Genomic DNA, 19152 nt, shown 5'->3' with positions numbered 1-19152 from the left:
GCACTGCCGTGGCAGCTCACCCCACTGCCACGTTCGGAGGAGGGGGAGCTCCTTAACTCCGCCCTCTGGATCCTTCTCCGTTTCACTCCTGTCCTGCCCACACCTGGGCACCTTTCCTCTGATGGCCCCAGGCCCCCATGGAAGGTGCCAGTACCTGCTCTTCGTTAAGTATTTACTGGGGCCTCTACCACACCCCCTACACACCACTTCTCACAAGAACGCTCCAGGCAGACGCCGTATCGTGCCCTTTTACAGATAAAGGTAAGTCACCTGGCAAAGGCCAGAGAGCTAGGAAACATCGAAGCTGAAATTAAAATCAGTAACTGGAACACTTGCTTTTAACCTGGACTACCTCCTTAAGGACAAGGACTCCACCTGGTCCCCAGTTCATCTTCCAAGGGCCGAATCAAGCAATCAAATAGGGTTCACCTCTTCTGACAAGACCAGCGTGACCAGATTGCTGTAGCCACCTGGAACTCTTTGAGAAGAATAATTAAGCTGGACTGAGCTTAGAAGGAAGGAAAGACGACCATGAGTGACTTGTGGAGACACATACCACGCATGTGCCATTCCTGGTCTAGTCTAAGCCTTAGCCTGGAGCCCAACACGGCGCCGGTCCCTGGCCGCCTCCCCGTCCAAGCTCAGCCCCTCACCAGCGGTTCCAGGTCCTGCAGACCCGCATGCAGACACACAAGTCTTGGTGGCTGAGGTAGCTGAAGACGGCCATCCACACCTCCCTGTGCATGACGTGGGCCGCCCCATCGTCCAGGGGCAGTGAGTCAGGCGGGGGGCTGATGGGGGGCGGCCGGATCACATGTCGCTCCATCTGGATGCACTTGGGCGGGGACACGGAGGGAGGGGGCCGGGAGATGACACGGGGTGGGCTCCGCAGGCCGGGCCCCAGCTGGTGCCGCAACTCCCGGGGGGGGCCGGTGAGCCCCTTGCTGAAACGGTGGGGGCGCTCGCAGAGGCCGAGGGGCCGCTTGGGCTCCTCGCTCTCGCTCTCGGGCTCTGACTTGATGGGCTGGTGGTTCTCGTTGGCCAGGCTGTTCTCGGTCTTCTGGATCTCTTGGTTCAGCTCCTTGCTCAGCTCCTTGCTCAGCTCCTTGGTGGGAAGCCGCCTTTTCCGGCGCATCTTCACCTTCTTCTTCTCCTCGGGGCCCTCTGCCCCCTCGGTGCTGGGCCCGGCGGTAGGGGAGCTCGAACGGGAGTGGTCGCTTTCCCGGGCGGTGGGGGGCGCCTCGGGCAGGTCATCCTCTGGCTCCTGCTTGAAGCGCCGGAGAGGCTTGTTGGCAAGGGCCATCCGGTCCTCGGCGTTCTTCCAGGACCGCCGCTGAGGGAGGAGGGGGAGCGAGGGCAGCTCAGCCCCTCAGCTCGGGGCTGCCTCCCCACCCTCCCACAGGGACCCAATGACCCAGGAGCAGGCGTGGGGGGGAGACGGTACCTTTTTCCTGAAAAGCTTATCTTCTTTGCCAGGTTTTAGCTGTCACAGGAAAGAAAGCATGCAGAGCTTGCTCCCAGGGTTCGTGGGATTCGGTCCCCTCTACACTCTGCCCCACCACAAGTCCACAGTCTCTGGAGTAGGGGCTGGAGGGCCACCTTTCCCACAAATCCCATCTCCTCCACTGAGGCTGAAACACGGTGGGCCCTGCCTGCTGCTTTTAGACGTTGGAAGGGGAGAAGTGTGGTCCAACTGTTCCCACCCAACTGACCTCCCACCCTCGGCCAGACCCTGAGGTGTGCACTCGCCCACCGAGGTTGGACTTGGCTCTGGGAGCCGGTCCTGGAGGCGGGGCCTGCAGGGTTCCCAGCGGAGCCTTAATGGCTGGAGCTGGGAAACGACAACCAGGCGCCACCTCGTGGCCGAAGCGGGAAGAGCCGCTGGGCGAAGCGGGGCTGCCAGGATCCTCCGAGGTTTCCAGATCCACAGGGCTTCCCCGCGGCAGCTTCAGCTTCTCAGGCCCCACGCCAGAACCACCAGCCAGTGATCCGGGACTGGGGCCCGGGGAAGCTGCGGCGCACAGATGCCTCGGAGCGGCTGCGGCAATGGGCTGGAAGACCGCAGGGGCGGGGGCGGGGTGGGGGGGGGGGGGCGGGGGCGGCCCGGGGCTCGCAAGTCCCCAGGGCCTCAGGAGGGCGGGGCGACGTGGGAGCACCTGCTGCTGGAAGTAAGTGAGACTGGATCTCCACCAGGGGTTGAGGCTGCTGCCTAGAGGGGGCCTCGGCGAGAGGTGAGAGGAGGAACCGGGGGACGTTTGAAGCGTCGAGGCCTAAAGGGGTGGGAAGAGGAGTGACTCGCTGGTTTTCCCCTCCTTTCTTTTGGGCCGGGCTCTCGGGACTTATGTGACCTGCTCAGGGCAGCCAGAGGCCAGGATCCCGAGTTCTCCCCGCTGCCCGTCCCCGCCCCCGCCTGTGCGCCCTGCACCCGGGACCGGCCAGGCCACCCCTCGCTGCCCGCTCCTCCCGCTCCGTACTCGCTTGCGTCCACTCAGCTCTTGGGGCTTCTCGTATTTCCGCTTCCTCCTCAGGTGTACGTCGTCTGACTTTCGGCGCAGGATGCCATCCGGGGGCACCTTCTTGGGGTGCTCATCTGACCTGCGCCGAGGCGCCTCCTCGCACTCACTCCTCCGCTTGGCAGGCTCCTGCCCTTCCTTGTTGTCCCGGTTCATCTTCTGCTCCTTGAGCAGGGAGCCGGGCAGGTTGGAGGCATACTTAAAGCCAGGGCCACGCTTTTGCTTGTAGGCCAAAAAGAGAGAAGGAACAAACAAACTGTATATCTTTGGACTTGCCCCCCTCCAGGAACCCGCGGCACCCCGCTGGCCCACAGCGCACCGACAGGCGGCATCTGACAAGGCCAAGGTCTGCCCCTCCCGGGCTGACCCCTGGGACTTGGAGCCCGGCACTCACTTTCCCGGTCTTGCCGGCGTGGTTACACTTTGGACACTCCCAGCAGTTTGGAAGCTCATCGTTGACCACGCCCTCTGACTCCTTAATCTGCGAAGGGCACACGCCAGTCAGCAAGCAGGGAGGGGGCAGAAGATGCCACACCTGCCAGGAACACCAACAGCCCCCTCCCAGATGTCACTTCTATCCCATCCTCGACCAAGACAAAACAAAGGTGGTTAAGACAGGTGGCTCTGGATCCAGGCCAGGGGTCAAATCCTAACTTTGCCTCTTACTAGCTCGGTGATCCCGGGCAAATCACTCCATCTCTGTGGGCCAGTGCCCTCCATCATGGAATGGAATGTACCTGTCTCACCACTGTTCTGCAACAATTCAGTAAGATAACCTAGGGAAAGCAATGGGCCCAGGGCCTGTTCAGTCATTTAGTAGCACTGGGTGCTAGGCGTGAACAACACAGAGGTGCTGTCCCTGCCCTTGAGGAGCTTCTGATCTGGGAGACAGAAGTAACCAGGCAACTAAAACATCAAGTCTGACTTCCAAAGCCAGGGAACAATCACAGTGCCCCCTTCAGACCGTGAGGTGTGTGCAGGAGGATGAGCCTTGCAACAAGCCCCCACTACTGCCACCGAAGAAAAGAGACATTTCAGAGCTGAGGTAGTATTCGGGGCAAGCCCACCTCAATCTTTCTAAAACACACACATAGGGGCACCTAAGCGGCTCAGTCAGTTAAGCGTCCAACTTTTAATTTCGGCTCAGGTCATGATCTCCTGGTTGTGAGATTGAGCCCCACGGCCAGCTCTGTGCGGAGCGGGAAGCCTGCTTGGGATTCTCCCTCTCTCTCTCCCCTCCCCCCTTGCTCACATTCTCTCTTTCTGAAAATAAACAAACATTAACACACACACACACACACACACACACACACACACACACAGATACACTGAGGCTGACACCTGGGCTGAGAGGGCTGACGACATTCTCTGGGGACAAGCCCAGAGCAGTCTCCTCCTTGCAGAGGTAGAACCTGTTGCCTAAGACAGGCAGGCACAGCACAGTGGTCCCCACAAGAAGGCAGCCCTGCCCTGGGCACACCAAGGGAGCAGGTTCTCGGCACAAAGGGACACTGATGCAACCACCTGTCGTCACAGGGTCCGCCCTCCCAGGCCCAGGCTTCGTTCTCCCAGAAGCCCTGAGCCAGGATTCCAGTGAGCAGCACAACCACCCAGTCTCTCCCTCTGGTCTCAGTGCAAGACTCTGGGAACTCTCTCTGGCTTTGTCTTATTGGGGGGTGGGGGGTGGGGGGTATGTGTTCATTCCCTCGAAGCCACAGGTAGGAAGTCTGAGCTACTGCAGACCCTTCTTGCCCTCGGCTTGTTATCTGACACTCAGAACCCCCCCAGACTCAGAGGTCCTCTGGGGAAGGAAGCTCACTGTCCCCCAGCATCAGCACCACCAGAGGTGCTCAATGGGGGTGCCGAGCAGCACAGCCAGACCCCCCCGGGACCGCTCACCTTAAGGCATCCAGGGTGGATGATTTCGTTGCAGATAGAGCACTCCATTAGCATGAGGTTAAACTTTCCTTCTTCCTCTTCCACTGTGTCTTCTTTCCCTGCCTCGCCACACACCAGGCACACGGCGGTGTGGGGCAGCACTGGCTGAAGAGCCGGAGAGAGCACAGCGAAGTCAGCAGGGGCCAGAACCGTGGGGAGCAGGTCCAAGGCCAGGAGGCAGCAGAGAACTGGCTCAGCCACTGCCTGTCATTCATTTATTGATTCGTTCGTTCGTTCAAATACTCATCAGGCTACTACCTCTTTGTGCCAGATACTAAAGGCTGGGAACGGCACTGGACAAGGCAAATAAAAATCTCTGCCATCCTGAGCTTACATTTTCATGGAGGGGGGCAGACAAATGAAAACCAACAGGATATGCTGTGACAAGGGACACGGAGAAACATACAGCAAGGAGGGCCAGGTGAGGGGTGGAAGGGGCTCATTCGGAACGTGGAGGTCAGGGACAGCGTCCCATGCGAGTCAAGACCCAAAGGAGGAGGTGGGGTGTGAACTGAGCCCAAGCCTGTGGGGGACTGAGGCTGTGCACCACCAGCGGCCATCAAAGCAAGTCCAAGGACTCCAGGGTCCCCACAACCTTTACAGGGAGGTCCGCAGGGTCAAAACTATCTTCAGGGTAACACTAAGATGCTATCTGCCTTTTTCAACTATGCTGACATTTGCACTGGTAAGGGACATTGCCGGTCCTCGTCAGGGCAGTACTGAGTTTGTCCCTGCCACACACTTATTACAAAGACCACCGGCTTCACTGAAGAAGGTCTTTGATGAAGCAGTAAAAAATTACTAATTTTATGAAATCTTTGACCCCTGAAAACATAACCTTTTAATATTCTGTACGACAAAATAGGAAGTGTGCATCAGGTGCCCCTGCTGCATACCAAAGGACGATGGTTATCTAAAGGAAAAGCACTCGTGACTAAGTTGTGACCTGACTTGGTCATTTTCTGCATAGAACATCATTCTACTTGACAGAGCAACTGAATTTAAAAAAAAAAAAAAAAAAAAGTATTGGCAAGTTTCTCAAAGATGAAATGAGCCGGTCACGTCCAGAAAAACAAACTTACAGCATCCGTTGTAAATGATAAAATTCAAACTTTAAAAACAAAAATTAGAATTTTGGAAAACCTACACTAGCCACCATGAACTGGGCAGCTTCCTAATCACACTTAAAGACTCTTCAGAGAAGACTGGCGGTGTGTCAACAAATGTGTGGGGTTTTTGTTGTTTTTTTTTTTTTTTTTTTTTTACATAGTATAACACTGTTTGCCCCTATTTGGAAAATCTGTATAACTCAGTGAGCCAGTTTTTCCAAATGACCCCACGTGTGATGTTGTAACATCATGCATGAGCAAATGAGCTTTTCGGGGGGGCGAGGGGGGGGGGCAAGGAAAGACTAATGAATTTTAATGTAACAGCATGACAAGTTCATTGATACAGTTTCAGATTCCACAATGCAACTAACCTTTAAGAAACTGCCACCTGTTGCGTTCTGGTGGCGTACCAGAGATTTCCACCCCTACTGGGAAGACTGCTAAAATACTCCTCCCCTTTCCAACTAGGGATCTGCACCAGGCCACATTTTCCTCACATAGTTGCTCCAAAACAATGTATTGCGACAGAATGAAGACAGACATATATATGAAAATGCAAATCTTGTCTAATGAACCAAACATAAAAGGAAAGATTTACACAAACATAAAACAACGCCATCCTTCCTATTAATCACTTTTGTTTCAGAAAACGTAGCTAGTTCTCATAAAAATGTCATTTATGTTAACATGTAGTGGGTTTGTTCTTTTTATGTTTTATTTAAAGTTTTATTTATTTAAGTAATCTCTACACTCAACATGGGGCTCAAACTCATGACCATGGGATCGAGAGTAGCACACTCTTCCAACTGAGCCAGCCAGGTGCCCCAAGTTTGTTCTTTTTAAATGAATTCCAAGTATTTTTAAAACTTCTCCATTTTAATTTTGAATAATAATAAATAACCCACATAAATAAAGCTTTTGCGGTGGGGGGGGGGGGCTCATAATTTTTAAGAGGGTACAGAATTCCCAAAACCACAACGTTTGAGAACTGATGTGCTAAACCATAAACCCTTTGCAGGCAGAGTTGAGCCACTTACACTCTCCCCCCTTTACACACCCACCCTCCCTGTACCTGGGATCCAGACGAAGCACACAGTCAATTTTTATCACACTGAATTAAGAGCTTCAAAAAGGCGATATAGGCTCCACTACTAAGTGAAAAGTCTATAAAATGGCACAAACATTTGAGTTCAAATAAATAGAACACTGAAGGCAAAAGAGCCATCATTTGTTCAACAAATACTTAATAAACATCTGCTGAAGCCTGAAGCAAGCAACCAAAAGGGGAACAGTGATGAGGAAGGCAGCTGCTCCCCTGAGCTGTTTGGGAGGATGAAGACAGAACATGCTGAAATCCTAGGAAGACATGGCAAAGTCATGTGCAAGTGCTATGGGGGCAGCGAGAGGCTGATTTCCGGAGGACTCCCAGGACAGAGAATGTGGGCTCCTGCAGGCGCAGAGAAGTGAGGAGCAGGAAAAGGAAAAGGGACCAGCAACCCAAGCGAAAGGGGACAGAGAAGCAAGAGCCAGACGCGCTCAGCCACTGGGAGCAGGCCAGGCCACCGGGGACAGGGGAGTGCGGAGAGCCCAAAGCTGGGGTGCCGGGTGAGGAGCACCTGGCGGCCAGAAGACGGTCTGTGATGGGATGGGCGAGGGTAGGGGACTGAGTCTGAAACTGGCAGGCAGAACCACTGGCAAAGCTACCGCAGAGACTGACGAGGGGAACCCAGGCCCGAGCCAGCAGGGAGATGGTGCTGGACGGTGCGAAGGCACGGAGCCTCACAGGGAGGAGAGAGACAGCAGCACATCAAGAAAGAAGAGCCTGGAAAGGGAGGAGAGGGGGCCTGCATGTGTCAGAGGCGGGTAAACCATGGCAGGAAGAGCCCCGGCAACGTGGAAAAGTTGGAAGAAGAGTAAAGAGGACCCTAATGGTCAGGCCAAGACGACACTTGCTATTAGTTCCGAAAGCCACATCAGGTTGGAGAGCCACACACAAAATTGAGGTTTCCTTCAACCAACACTCACAGTGGCAGGCACCATGGCTGCAAAGCATAGGTAACATCAGAGACAGGTCCCATAACTGGCCCTGGGACACAGGGCAGGGACGAGGGAGGGCTGAAGAGACAGTGCTGGATCACTGCCAACATGCTGTGTTTAGGGGACACTATTCTCAAAATGGTAAATCCTGACAGCATGCGATGGGTCACATGGACCCTCACTCCAGAAAAATGTACCTAGAGGTAGGCACACAGACAAAAACCTGTATTTAATTTCAAGGGGACTCCCAACATTCCTGAAATCCACGGAAATGACCCGGGTAGAGGTAACGATTAAAAACACAAGTAACCCAACAAAAACTGCACAGCAAAAGGAAAAACAACCAACAGAGTGAAAAGGCAACCCACGAATGTATGTGATGATGAGTTAGTATCTAGGGCACATGAAGAGCTCCAATTCAACAACAAAAACACAGACAATCCAATTTAAAAATGGCCAAAGGACTTAAACATTTCTCCAAAGAAGCTACGGCCAACAAAATATGAAAAGATGCTCAACGTCACCAATAAGCAGGGAAATGCGGATCAAAACCACCGCGAAGTACCACCTCACTTCCATCCAGGCAACTGCTTATCAAAACAACAGTAAATCACAAGTGCTGGTGAGGATGTGGAGAAAATGGAACCCTTGCACACCACTGGTGGGAATGTACGATGAAGCCGCCTCTGCGGAAAACAGTATGGCGGTCCCTGAAACCAATAAAAATAGAGCTACCATGTGATCCAGCAATCCTGCTTCCAGGCATATACCCAAGGGAATTCAAAACAGGATCTCAGAGAGGTACTGGACACCCCCACGGTGCCCAAGAGCCAAGAGATGCAAAAGCAACTTAAATGTCCATCAACAGAGGAACAGATAAAGAAAACACAGCACATACAAATGATGGAATACTATTCAGTCTTTAAAAAGAAGGAAATCGTGGGGTGCCTGTCTGGCTCAGTTGGTAGAGCATGCAACTCTTGATCTCGGGGTTGTGAGTTCAAGCCTCACGTTGGACACAGAATTTATGAAAGAAAGAAAAGAAAGGGAAGAGAGAGAGAGAGAGAGAGAGAGAGAGAGAGAGAAAAGAAAGATCCTGACCCATGCCACTACGTAGATGAACCTTGAGAACATGATGTTCAGTGAAATGAGCCAGTCGCCGAAGGAGAAATACCATTTATATGAGGGATCTAAAGCAGGCACACTTAGACAGTAGAAAGATGGTTGCCAGGGGCTGGGGGAGGGGAAATGGAGTTGTTGGATGGATATAGGGTTTCCATTTGGCAAGATGAAAAGGTTCTAGAGATCAGCTTGCACAACGAGTATGTAGGTATTATGACTACACTGGACACTTAAAAATGGTTAAGATGGTAAATTCTGTTCTGTGTTTTTGACCATAAGAAAGAAAACAAAAAATAAAAACAAAACACTAAACTAAAACAAAAACAAAAACGCAGGCAGTATGTGTGGAGGGAGAAGGGGAAGGAGTCCCTGGGCTCAGAGGGGCAGCAGCAGCCGGAGAGAAAGGTGCACCCAATGCCAGGCTGGGCCTTCAGAGCAGCTCTCCCAGGAATCCTGTCCCTCCTGCTGAGCCTGCTTTCCCACGGGAGCAGAGAGATCACCGTTCCCACAGGGAGGACCCTGAGGACCTGGGAGCAGCACCCTGCAGAAGGTGGGGTGTGTGCTGTAGGGATCCAGGGATAAACCCCCAGACCATGTTTTGCCAGGGTCTGTGCCACTGGCCCGTCCTGGAGCAAGGCTGGGGCGGGTGAGGCAGTGTGGAGGGGCCGGCCAGGCTCTGCAGCAGCCCGGCTCCTGGGCACCATAAATCAGCCGTCTTTATCTGGGGCAGTCCCCTCAGGCGGGGCACTGACCTTCCACCTGGACCTCTGACTTTGAAGGCAGGACAGGAAGGAAGGGAGGGCCCAGAACCGTCATGAACTGGACCATAAATGTTGGCAATGGGGTCACAGACAGGACAGGCTGACATCTTTAATGGCAGATACTTCAAAGCACTCGGTCATCTAGGGAAGGAAGCAGTTCTAAGGCCATCAGCCTGTGAAGAAAAAGGGGCCCAGCAAGGTAAGTCTGCTCCCAAGTCCTGCGATGTGGAATCTGAAACAGCACTGGTCAGAGCCCCCTTTCTTCCCACAAGGGAGCCCCTCCTAGGGGTTTCTGCAGCTGCAACATTCTCTTTTAAGGGAGAAAAGAGGCAGACCAACAAGCAGAAGAACAAGCCAGGAAGGTGGGGTCTGGATTCAGAGGAGGGCCAGGGCCACCACCTCTGCTCTGCTCTGCTCTGGGGGTGTGGGGAGAGGCCCCCAGCGTGGCCGCAGCCGCCGCACTCACCGCGATGCACTGCCGCATGATACAGCTCTGCTTCATCCGCCCGGGGCCCCCGAACTTCTTCATGTCCTTGCAGAAGTGACACTCTCCGCACTCGGTCCGCAGGCAGGCCTCGCACTTGCGGCATCGCGTCCGGCGCCGGCGAGCTCCCGCCGTCGTCCGGTTGGCGGCCAACTTCACGGCGGAGGCCGGGCCCAGCTTCCCCTTGGGCCGACCTACCGCCCGGTTCTGCGGGAGAGCACACAGGGCCGGTGAGATGGGCCGCAGGGCTGGCCGGACCCCCACCGCAGGGCCTCTGAGGCTGATGTGTTCAGGTCCCAACCCCAGGACCTCAGGCTACGACCTTATTTAGAAACAGGGCCTGTACAGAGGCGATCCAATTAAAATAAGGTCATTAGGGTGGGCCCTAATCCAGTACAACTGGCATCCTTATGAAAGGGGAAGTCTGGACACAGGCACAGAGGGAACACATGTGGAGACACAGGAAGATGGCCATGTGACTGGAGTAATGGGTCTATAAGCCAAGGAAGTCTGTGGCCACCAAAGGCTCCACCAAAAGTTGGAATAGACAAGGCAGGATCCTCCCTTAGAGCCTTCAGAGCAAGCATGGTCCTGTTAACACCTTGATTTGAGACTTCTGGCCTTCAGAACTGTGAGAGAGTAAGTTTCTGTTAAGTGTCCCAGCTCTGGGTAGTTTATTATGGCAGCCCCAGAAAGTAAAAAGAGGACACCCTGCTTCTGAGAGCATGTCCTGGCTCAAGACCCTTCTGGGCCCCCACGCCTCGGCAGAGGCCCCTGCCCGCCTCAGGCCAGGTCCCACTACTTGTGCTTCCCGAGAGAGGCCGTACACGGCCACACGGGAGGCCTCTGTCCCCTCTGCCAGGAACACAGACTCCCTTCCCCACTCCGCTTGGCTAATGCCTACTCTTCAGCAGGCCCCAGTTTACAACTGCTTTCTTCTGGCAGCCTCCCTGTCCTGTGTTCAGGGCGCCTTCCCCCATGAGGCAGACTCAGGAAAGCGGTTATCAAAAGTCTTGTCACCACTGTCCTTTCACAAGATGGCCTGGCACACCAGATGTGCTCAATAAACCAAACAAACCCAGGTGGAATGAGACAGTAACCCTAAGGAACCCTGACTTCAAGATCTTCTCTAAATGGGCTCCAAATGCTTCTTTCCCGGTGACTTAGAGGAAGAACAGAAGGGAAATGAACAGAAAGCAGTGCAAAAATGTGAAAGAGTGAACCAGCCAGCCACAGGTCCTGTTCAGGGGTCCTTATACCCCAGCCAGCAGTCTCAGAGCCTCTTACAAACCAGGATCCGTGGTGGAGTTCCTGGGCCAACCGCTGGAGGACAGAGTCTGCTGAGGGGCCCTGTGCACCTGGGACTAAAAGTGGGAGGGACCAGGACGTAGCCTGCATTGTCTGAAGCACATTTCCAAGTAGCAGGAGAGTTTGCTGAAAAATGGTTCATCTGTCAGGGAGACACTCCTTACCCCAAACCATCTGATCGAATTGGCCTCAAATGCTTAACGCCCTTTGCAGTCAATTAATCTCCAGTCCAGTCCCAGCCTTTTAATTTCACTCGCTTGCCACACCCGGATCCCTAAGAAAATTAGCTCCTCTAGTCAGTTCTGGGGGCCCAGAAGTGTGGTTACTATGTATCACAACAGTGCAAAGGGTCCTCCTTCCAGGGACCACCTTCCCCCAAGACCACAGGGGCTATCTAGAAGCAGCCACATCAGAAGGAAACACCGTCCACCTTTCATCCGTCTTTTCTCCAGTGCAGTGGTCCCTGCGCAGAATGAAGATCTCACACACGCACCCCACTTCAGTACCGACACCTAAGTGGACCCTTCCCTCCAATTCATCTTCCTAGCAACCTGCAACATTCAAGGGAACTGCAAACCCGTCTGACGGCTGAGGTGCTCACCTTGGAAGTGCTGCTCCTCTGATCTTTATCCCCCGCAGCTTGCCCTGAGCTCCAAAGGGGAAAGGGAGACACCAGACCTGGCTCTGGTGGCCCATTGGTCCTCATCAACCCCATCCTGACCCTGCCGCTGCCACAGAGCCACTCCACGCTCACTCAGTCACGGCCACCCTGAGCTGTGAGGTGGCCCGGACAGCGGCCCTGTCACCAGGGAGACCCACAGATGGGCCTGTCACCACCAGCTGCCTCGGGGAAGGGGCTGCTCCCACACAAGCTACTCTGCCTTCCCCTAGCGAAGGTCTCGTGGCCCCCTCCCACCAGTCCTTACACTGCACCCCAATGAGGTCTTGAGTGCCCCTTGTCACACACAGGAGAAGCTTGGCAGCCCTAACACCAGAAGAGGGATAGATCGGCCCACACGTCATACATGTACATTCATGTCAGGTATTGCTGCCAGATGAGTAGTAAAGGGAAAAAAAAAAAAAAAGATGAGTTTTCAGAGGCTGTGGAGATGAGAATGGTACATGAGGAGCCACGGACCTGAACACTAAGCAGCTGACCAGAGAGCAGCAAGTGTGCCAGGCAGAAGCAGCTGATGACAAGGACGGTGACGGCAGTGATGGTGGATATTTGCCGAATGCTTGCTACTGTGATCATCTTTTTGCATATGATATTACCTTATTTTTCCAATAATGACCCTATGAGAGATGCCATTCCTCAGATGAGGGGACTGGAGAGGGAGGATAAGTGGCTTGCCCAAGGTGACAGAGCCAGTAGAGGATGAGCACACACCCAGACTGTGCTCTGAGCACTACGAATTACAGCACACGGGCAGGCACAGCAGGGCGGGAGTCCACTGGAGGTGAGCACACACCCTTGCAAGAGGCCCCTGGTTAGTGCCTTCACGCCCATAGTAGGACAGGTGCCAAAAGAAAGTACACAGAAGCACATTCACTGCCAGAGAAGTGGAAACCAGGAAGGTTTCTCCCTCCCGTCACAGCCAATGCGAGTAAGATTCTACCCCTATAAAGAGCACAGGTCCTCTAAGTGACTCAGTCCTCAAACCCTGGCAATGAGGCAGACAGTGCCGAGCCTCGAGTCAGGTACAGATGTGAGGGCAGTGCACACAGTCCAACCTCCAAGGACAAACCAGAGGGGAAGGGCTCAAACTCTGACTCCCACAGCAGGAGATTCTAAGGAGTAGCTGCTTTGGTGAAGGACTGAAAACATTCCTGGGGTCCAAACACGGTTCTCTTCTTCCACTCAGGAGCGTCAGGTATAAATAGCTGCTGGGCACCTCTGTCCTTACTGGCCATGGGGACAGTGTCCCTCTGAAGTCAAAAGTTAGGCCAATCCAGCCGGGGTCACAGAGCTCATAAGTGACTGTGAAACAAGTCTACCTTCCAGTGCTTTCCAAAGTACATTCCTCTCCAGAGAGGCACTTTTCCAACCCATTAAAAAAACCCAAATTCTTCAGGATCCCAATGGCAGCTGAGACATCCCGGAAAATGACAGGGCAAACGAGAGACGATGTCCTGGAAGAAGAGGTGTGAGGAGGCTCTGTTTCTGAAGACCTTGACTCAGGCCCTCTCTAGCCAGCTGCCAAGTCAAGCTAGAAAAGCTGCTGCCACCTACAGCCTCATGGCCAGTTTTTGCGGGCAGTGGACACCAGCTGGCTTGTCAGGAGTCAGCTGAGCAACACTTGAAATGCAGGCACCTAACAAAGACCACCCAGAAAATCAACAGGTGAAAAAGACAGTGGAGGGTCTCTATTAAGGAAGGTAAACAAATCAAAGCCCTGTCATTCTGGCATGAAACTTCTGTCCTAATCTCTTCTGCGTGATACCTAAAGGTTCAAAACTCAGGGTGCCTGGGTGGCTCAGTCAGTTAAGTGTCCGACTTTGACTCAGGTCGTGAACTTGTGGTTTGTGAGTTCAAGCCCCACGTCTGGCTCTGCTGACAGCTCACAGACTGGAACCTGCTTCAGATTCTGTGTCTCCCTCACTCTCTGCCCCTCCCCCGCCTTGCACCCTGTCTCTCTCAAAACTGAATTTAAAAACACTTAAAAGTTCAAAACCAATTCTAAATTCCACTCTATCCTACCTTTGCCTCTATTTGTTCAAGTAACCCAGATGCATCTTTGTTAATTTCAGCATGAACTATTCTCAGCAAAATGGAGTGATGGTATCCACTGACTTTCACCTTACAAACTGGCCTCCTCAACCCCAAGGCCACTTGTTGATTTTACCAGCCCAGCTCCACCTGTTAAGGACATCTAGAGTCCATAACTGTCCCCCACACAAAACATAGTATTCTGACACCTCTTCTCCATCAGTTACTCCTAAGCATTTTCCTTAACAGCAATAGTATTTTGGCAGTTCTTTCATTCACTTGTTCATTCATTCCACAAATATTAACAGTGCATCCTATCCATCAGATCCTCTTCTCCTGAATATTCTTGGGCAGAACCTCTTCAATCCCTCATGTCTAAAATACTGGGATTAAAATTACTTGGATTAACCTAAATTAATGAAAAGACATCCCATGTTCATGGATTGAGAGACTTAATATTGTCATGATGGCAATACTCCCCAAAGTGATCTATAAATTCTATGCAATCCCTGTGAAAGTCCCAGCTGTTTTGTTTTTTTTTTCTTTTTTTTGCAGAAATCGACAAGCTGACCTTAAAATTCATGTGGAAATGCCAGGGACCTGGAAAGGCCAAAACAATCTTGAAAATGAAGAGCAAAGTTGGAGGATAAATACTTCTTGATTTCAATACTTACTACAAAGCTCCAGTAAACAAGACTATGTGATGCTGGCATAAGGACAGACATATTGATCAACGGAATTGAGAATCCAGAAATAAACCCTCACAATATTTACGACAAAATGAATTTTGAGACCAAGTGATTTTCGGCAAGTGTGTCAAGATGATTTAGTCGGGGAAGAGAATAGTCTTTTCAACACATGATGCAGGGACATGCAAAAACAATGAAGTTGATCCCCTACCTCACACTATTTGTAAAATATTACCTCAAATTACCTCTTACCTAAATGTAAGAGCTAAAACTATAAAACTCTTAGAAGAAAACAAAAGGGTAAGCCTTCATGACCCTGGATTAGGCAATGATTTCTTGGATAGGACACCAAAAGCAGAGGCAACAAAAGAAAAGAGATGGACTAAACTTCAAAACTGAAAATTTTTGTGCTCAAAAGGGGCACAATCAGGTGAAAAAGCCCCGAGAGTGGGAGAACATATTGCAAATAATACATTTGGTAAGGGACTAGTATCTAAAATATATAAAGAACTCTAATGACTCAACAATAAAAAGACAAACATCCCAATTTTAAAATGGACAAAGGATTTAGGGGCGCCTGGGTGGCTCAGTCGGTTGAGCGTCTGACTTCAGCTCAGGTCACAATCTTGCAGTTGACAAGTTCCAGCCCCACATCGGGCTCTGTGCTGACAGCTCAGAACTTGGAGCCTGCTCCAGATTCTGTGTCTCCCTCTCTCTCTGCCTCTCCCCCACTCATGCTCTGTCTCTCTCTGTCTCAAAAACAAAGATAAACATTAAAAAAAAATTAAAAAAATTAAAAAGTGGACAAAGGATTTAAATAGGTATATTTTCAAAAACATACATACAAATGGGGAACAAGCACATGGAAAGATGCTTAACATTACTAGCCAACAAGAGTATGTAATCTGCACTGGAGACTCATTCATTAATGAGTCACAGGTTCACCCACCTGCCTACTCAAGTGTTTTCTGGCTGAGAATTCTGTACCAGATTCAATGGTAGGTGCTGGGAATACAGAGATGAATAAGATACATCCCATACTCTCAAAGGCATTAGAGTCTAGGGTGAGAAAAACAAACCACCACGTAAATGCAATGCAATGTGATGGTGACGATAACGATATTACAAGTAACGCTGTCTGAAGTAATCATTCCTTTCAATATTCGCATCAGTAACCTATGAGACAGGAATTATGATCTCCATTCAGGAGGAAACTGAAAGAAAAAAAAAGTGAGGAAACCGAGGCACAGCAGAGTTAAGTCATCTACCTAATGTCATACTGCCAATGAATGAGAAGCTGAGATGGGAGCCTCAGCAGTGACTCTAAAGCATGGCCCCCGGCATGCTGACCCAGAAGAAATGCCTCATCTCACTGGGAAGGGATATTGGGAAAAGGGTCACAGACAGAGGAGGTGGCGACGAAGGTGGGTCTTAAGGGAGAACAAGCCGCATCTTCAGGCCGAGGGTAGGGGTGGGGGTAGGGAGCAGATATTCTAGGCAGAAAGAAGAGTAATAAGATAGAGACGTGAAGTGACATGACATGTTCAATAGCCTGACACAACTACTTGAGATGTCAGAAGCCCAATCTTGTAGGGCCTCATAGGACACAGAAATACGGTGTCCCCTGTAAGAGCAGTGAAAGGACTTTACGCTCAGGAGCAACATGCACAAGTGTGAGGAGTGACTTTCTGGACAGTGAGCAAGATGACAGGCGGGGAGAGGAGTTGAGAAGGGTACGACGACAGCAGTCCAGGCTGAAGATGATGAAGGCATGAGCAGAAGCCACAGAAGCGTTGACAGGGAGGGGATGATTCAGGACATGTTTTAGAAGCAGACCTGGTTTTAGAAGCCCCCGGAGGCTGCCTGAACATGGGGCATACAAGCAGGAAGAGCCCTGGAAAGCTCTGAGGTTTATAGCTTGAGCAACAGGAGAACAAGGGGCCTAGGAGAGGAAGGAAAGATCAGTGACTCCACCGTGGACACACAGAACCTGAGGAGCCACAGGACATTCAAGGAAGCTGGCCGGCAGCGGGAGGGACCAGAGTGGATCCACAGCCGGGAGTCAGCATCACATACTGTTAAACTAGTTAAGTCCACGAGGCTGCCCAGGGAAGACGGGCGGAGTGAAAAGAGGGTCCTGGACACTACCTCCAAGACTACGGACATTCAAGGGCCAGTGAGAAAGACCAGCCCGCGGAGGAACGGCCGGAAAGGCAGGCAAAGCAGCAGGCGGTTGGGTCATCCCTGAGCCAGGGAAGAGTTTCAAGAAGGGACGACTGTCCAGAGGAGTCAGTGAGAAAAACAGTGAAATGTGGCTGTGTGGTTTTACAGTGAAGACCGTTGTATATTTCCCAGCAAGCTACCCGCAACAGCAGCACACTGACACTCAGCCCCACGAGGGGTAGTGATGGCCCCCCCCACATCTGTCATGCTAATGCTGTACTTTACTGCATAACATAGATTCACCTCAACGTATGTCTGTTCCCAAATCTTCATGCATAATGGACATCCCAGAAAAAGCTGGATGTTAGCAGCAGTGTGGGGCCCCTTAACACACACCTGTAGACTCCGGGGAGGGCTTTGGTTTGTTTATATACTGAGGGTAAGGAGCAAGAGAATAAAAACACGAGAGCTACCGGAAACCCAGGGGATGCGAGGACCTCTGGAGAATCTGAGGAAAGCTAAGGACCTTTTCCCAGAAAAATGCACACAAAGTCACAAACCTTTGATATTATTTCAGGAAGGTTCAGGGACCCCTGTCTTAAAATTTCATGAGAAGCTACAATGAGTAATACAGTAGTTATGGCTGCACAAACTTCTGAGAGATTTTCCTCTTCATAATTTTCTATTATTTTTACTTTTTTAAAACAACAATCACTTTTAGTTTAAGAAAAGGAACAAAGCTATTTTCACTTCAGGGGTTAAAAAAAAAAGATGGAACACGTATTCTCATTAACAGCCCTTTTTGGGGGGCATCTCCTCAAACTGAACACAGCTAAAGAATTTTCTGACACATTCCGCACTGAAGAAGCAAATCAAGTCCAGGGGAGAAGGCCCAGCCAAGAGTGAGCACTGGCAAAGAGCAGGCAAGGGGTCTCCTCCTGCCCACCATCACCACCTCGCCCCCACCCCACACTGGGAGCAGGGGGGAAAACCCAGGCTGCTGGGGGAAGCCACCGGGCAGACACACCTAAGGAAGCCTGATGCCGCCCAGGACCGGACACCAGCCTCAGGTGGGCACTAGAGATGGGCACGGACTTTTAAAGTGGAACAGGCAAAATTCTGATGCGGGGTGGGTGTGAGAGGGGCCAGGTGCAGCTGCTGGGGGTAACTGGGCAAGAGCAATTCCCGACAGGGCCTCCGCCGGTCTCTTTGTGAGTGTACCTGCGTGCCCACTCCTCCCTGGAGGACACTTTACAGAAGAGTGGGGTCTAGAGCCCAGAGACTCACTCTCCGGTGGAAAGACGCAAATGCTTTCGAGATCCGTAGAGGAAGCCACTGTTCTCAGGCCCAAGAAATCCTGAGGCTGAGAAAGGCTGAAAAACCTAGTGAGGAAGGGCTAGAGGAGGCCAACAGCAGGGAGTTACAGCCTGGAGCTTCCGCAGGCGTGGGGTCCTTCACTGACAATCTTCTTCTCTGCCGGGAATATGGGAAAAACCTGCTGCCCACTGACCTGGCTTAGGGGTCAGCTCAATACACCTGAGTGAAACAGACCGCCTTAAAGTGAGGCTCAAGAACTTCTGTTGCTGACAGCTCCAGAAGGGCCACACAGGGCTGACTATCCTCAGGAGGGGGAAAGCAGTCTGGCTACCGGGAGCACAGGTCCTCTCCTGAAGGAAGGCTCTCTCAGGAGTGGCAGACCTGAAAACCGTGGTTATTAGCCCAGAGACACATGAAATCTTGTTTCATACCTTGACAAAGATTGCATCTACCATAGGCCACAGGGTGTGGCCAAATTAAAAAACCAAAACAAAAGCAAGTAACAGGAACCTCAATCCAGAAACACCAAAGCACAGTCCAGGCTGGCTACCAGTGTCTTCTTGTGAATAAGCAGATGCAGAAAGAGTAACCTGCTGGCAGGAATTAAGCAGACCCAAACTGAACTGAAAATCTTTCAAACCAAGATTTGGTGTGAACCAAGAAGCAAGAACTGAGAACCATTCACACACTGTGCTGCTGACTTGATAAAAGTTCCAAGACAAAAACCACTTGGGTTGGCTCTGGGTTAACCCAATGCCTAAGACCGGCGAGATTCAGGAACGCCTCATAAGGTGCATGTGCCTGAAAAATATCCCAGCAAAACTCAGAGAACAGTAAAATGCAACTAAACAATAAGATTTAACTTCATCTGTTGGATAAAACCACTTAATGATGTGTCTGATACAATTTAAGCGCAGCATATACAGCGCTTCCTCAATCGCCCCCAACGGACGAGAAAGACGTTCCTACATCTCGGCCTGAACATTCCAAAACATCTTTAT

General features: G+C 51.6%; 1 protein-coding gene across 8 annotated transcripts in view; it reads right to left on the bottom strand.

The window, feature by feature from the left end:
* The window catches only part of KDM2B (lysine demethylase 2B), a 152934-nt gene that overhangs the window by 9341 nt on the left and 124441 nt on the right, over positions 1–19152 (bottom strand). For 6 of the 8 annotated variants that reach the window (XR_006210196.1, XM_042963056.1, XM_042963060.1 and 3 more), the window contains 7 exons: positions 9947–10171; positions 4413–4556; positions 2908–2994; positions 2475–2744; positions 2157–2270; positions 1445–1483; positions 654–1333 (listed from right to left, as the gene is read on the bottom strand). Coding sequence is in view for 7 of the 8 variants with exons in the window: in XM_042963056.1 (XP_042818990.1) it covers positions 654–1333; positions 1445–1483; positions 2157–2270; positions 2475–2744; positions 2908–2994; positions 4413–4556; positions 9947–10171 (1559 nt within the window). In the remaining variant the exon portion in view is untranslated. The remainder of the gene's footprint in view (positions 1–653; positions 1334–1444; positions 1484–2156; positions 2271–2474; positions 2745–2907; positions 2995–4412; positions 4557–9946; positions 10172–19152) is intronic. The other 2 variants (XM_042963057.1, XM_042963059.1) reach the window with 1 other exon arrangement.

This window comes from Panthera tigris, chromosome D3, assembly GCF_018350195.1.
Source record: "Panthera tigris isolate Pti1 chromosome D3, P.tigris_Pti1_mat1.1, whole genome shotgun sequence".
NCBI lineage: Eukaryota > Metazoa > Chordata > Mammalia > Carnivora > Felidae > Panthera > Panthera tigris.
The sequence above is the reverse complement of the archived record's forward strand: the minus strand, read 5'-3'. Positions and strand labels throughout refer to the sequence as shown.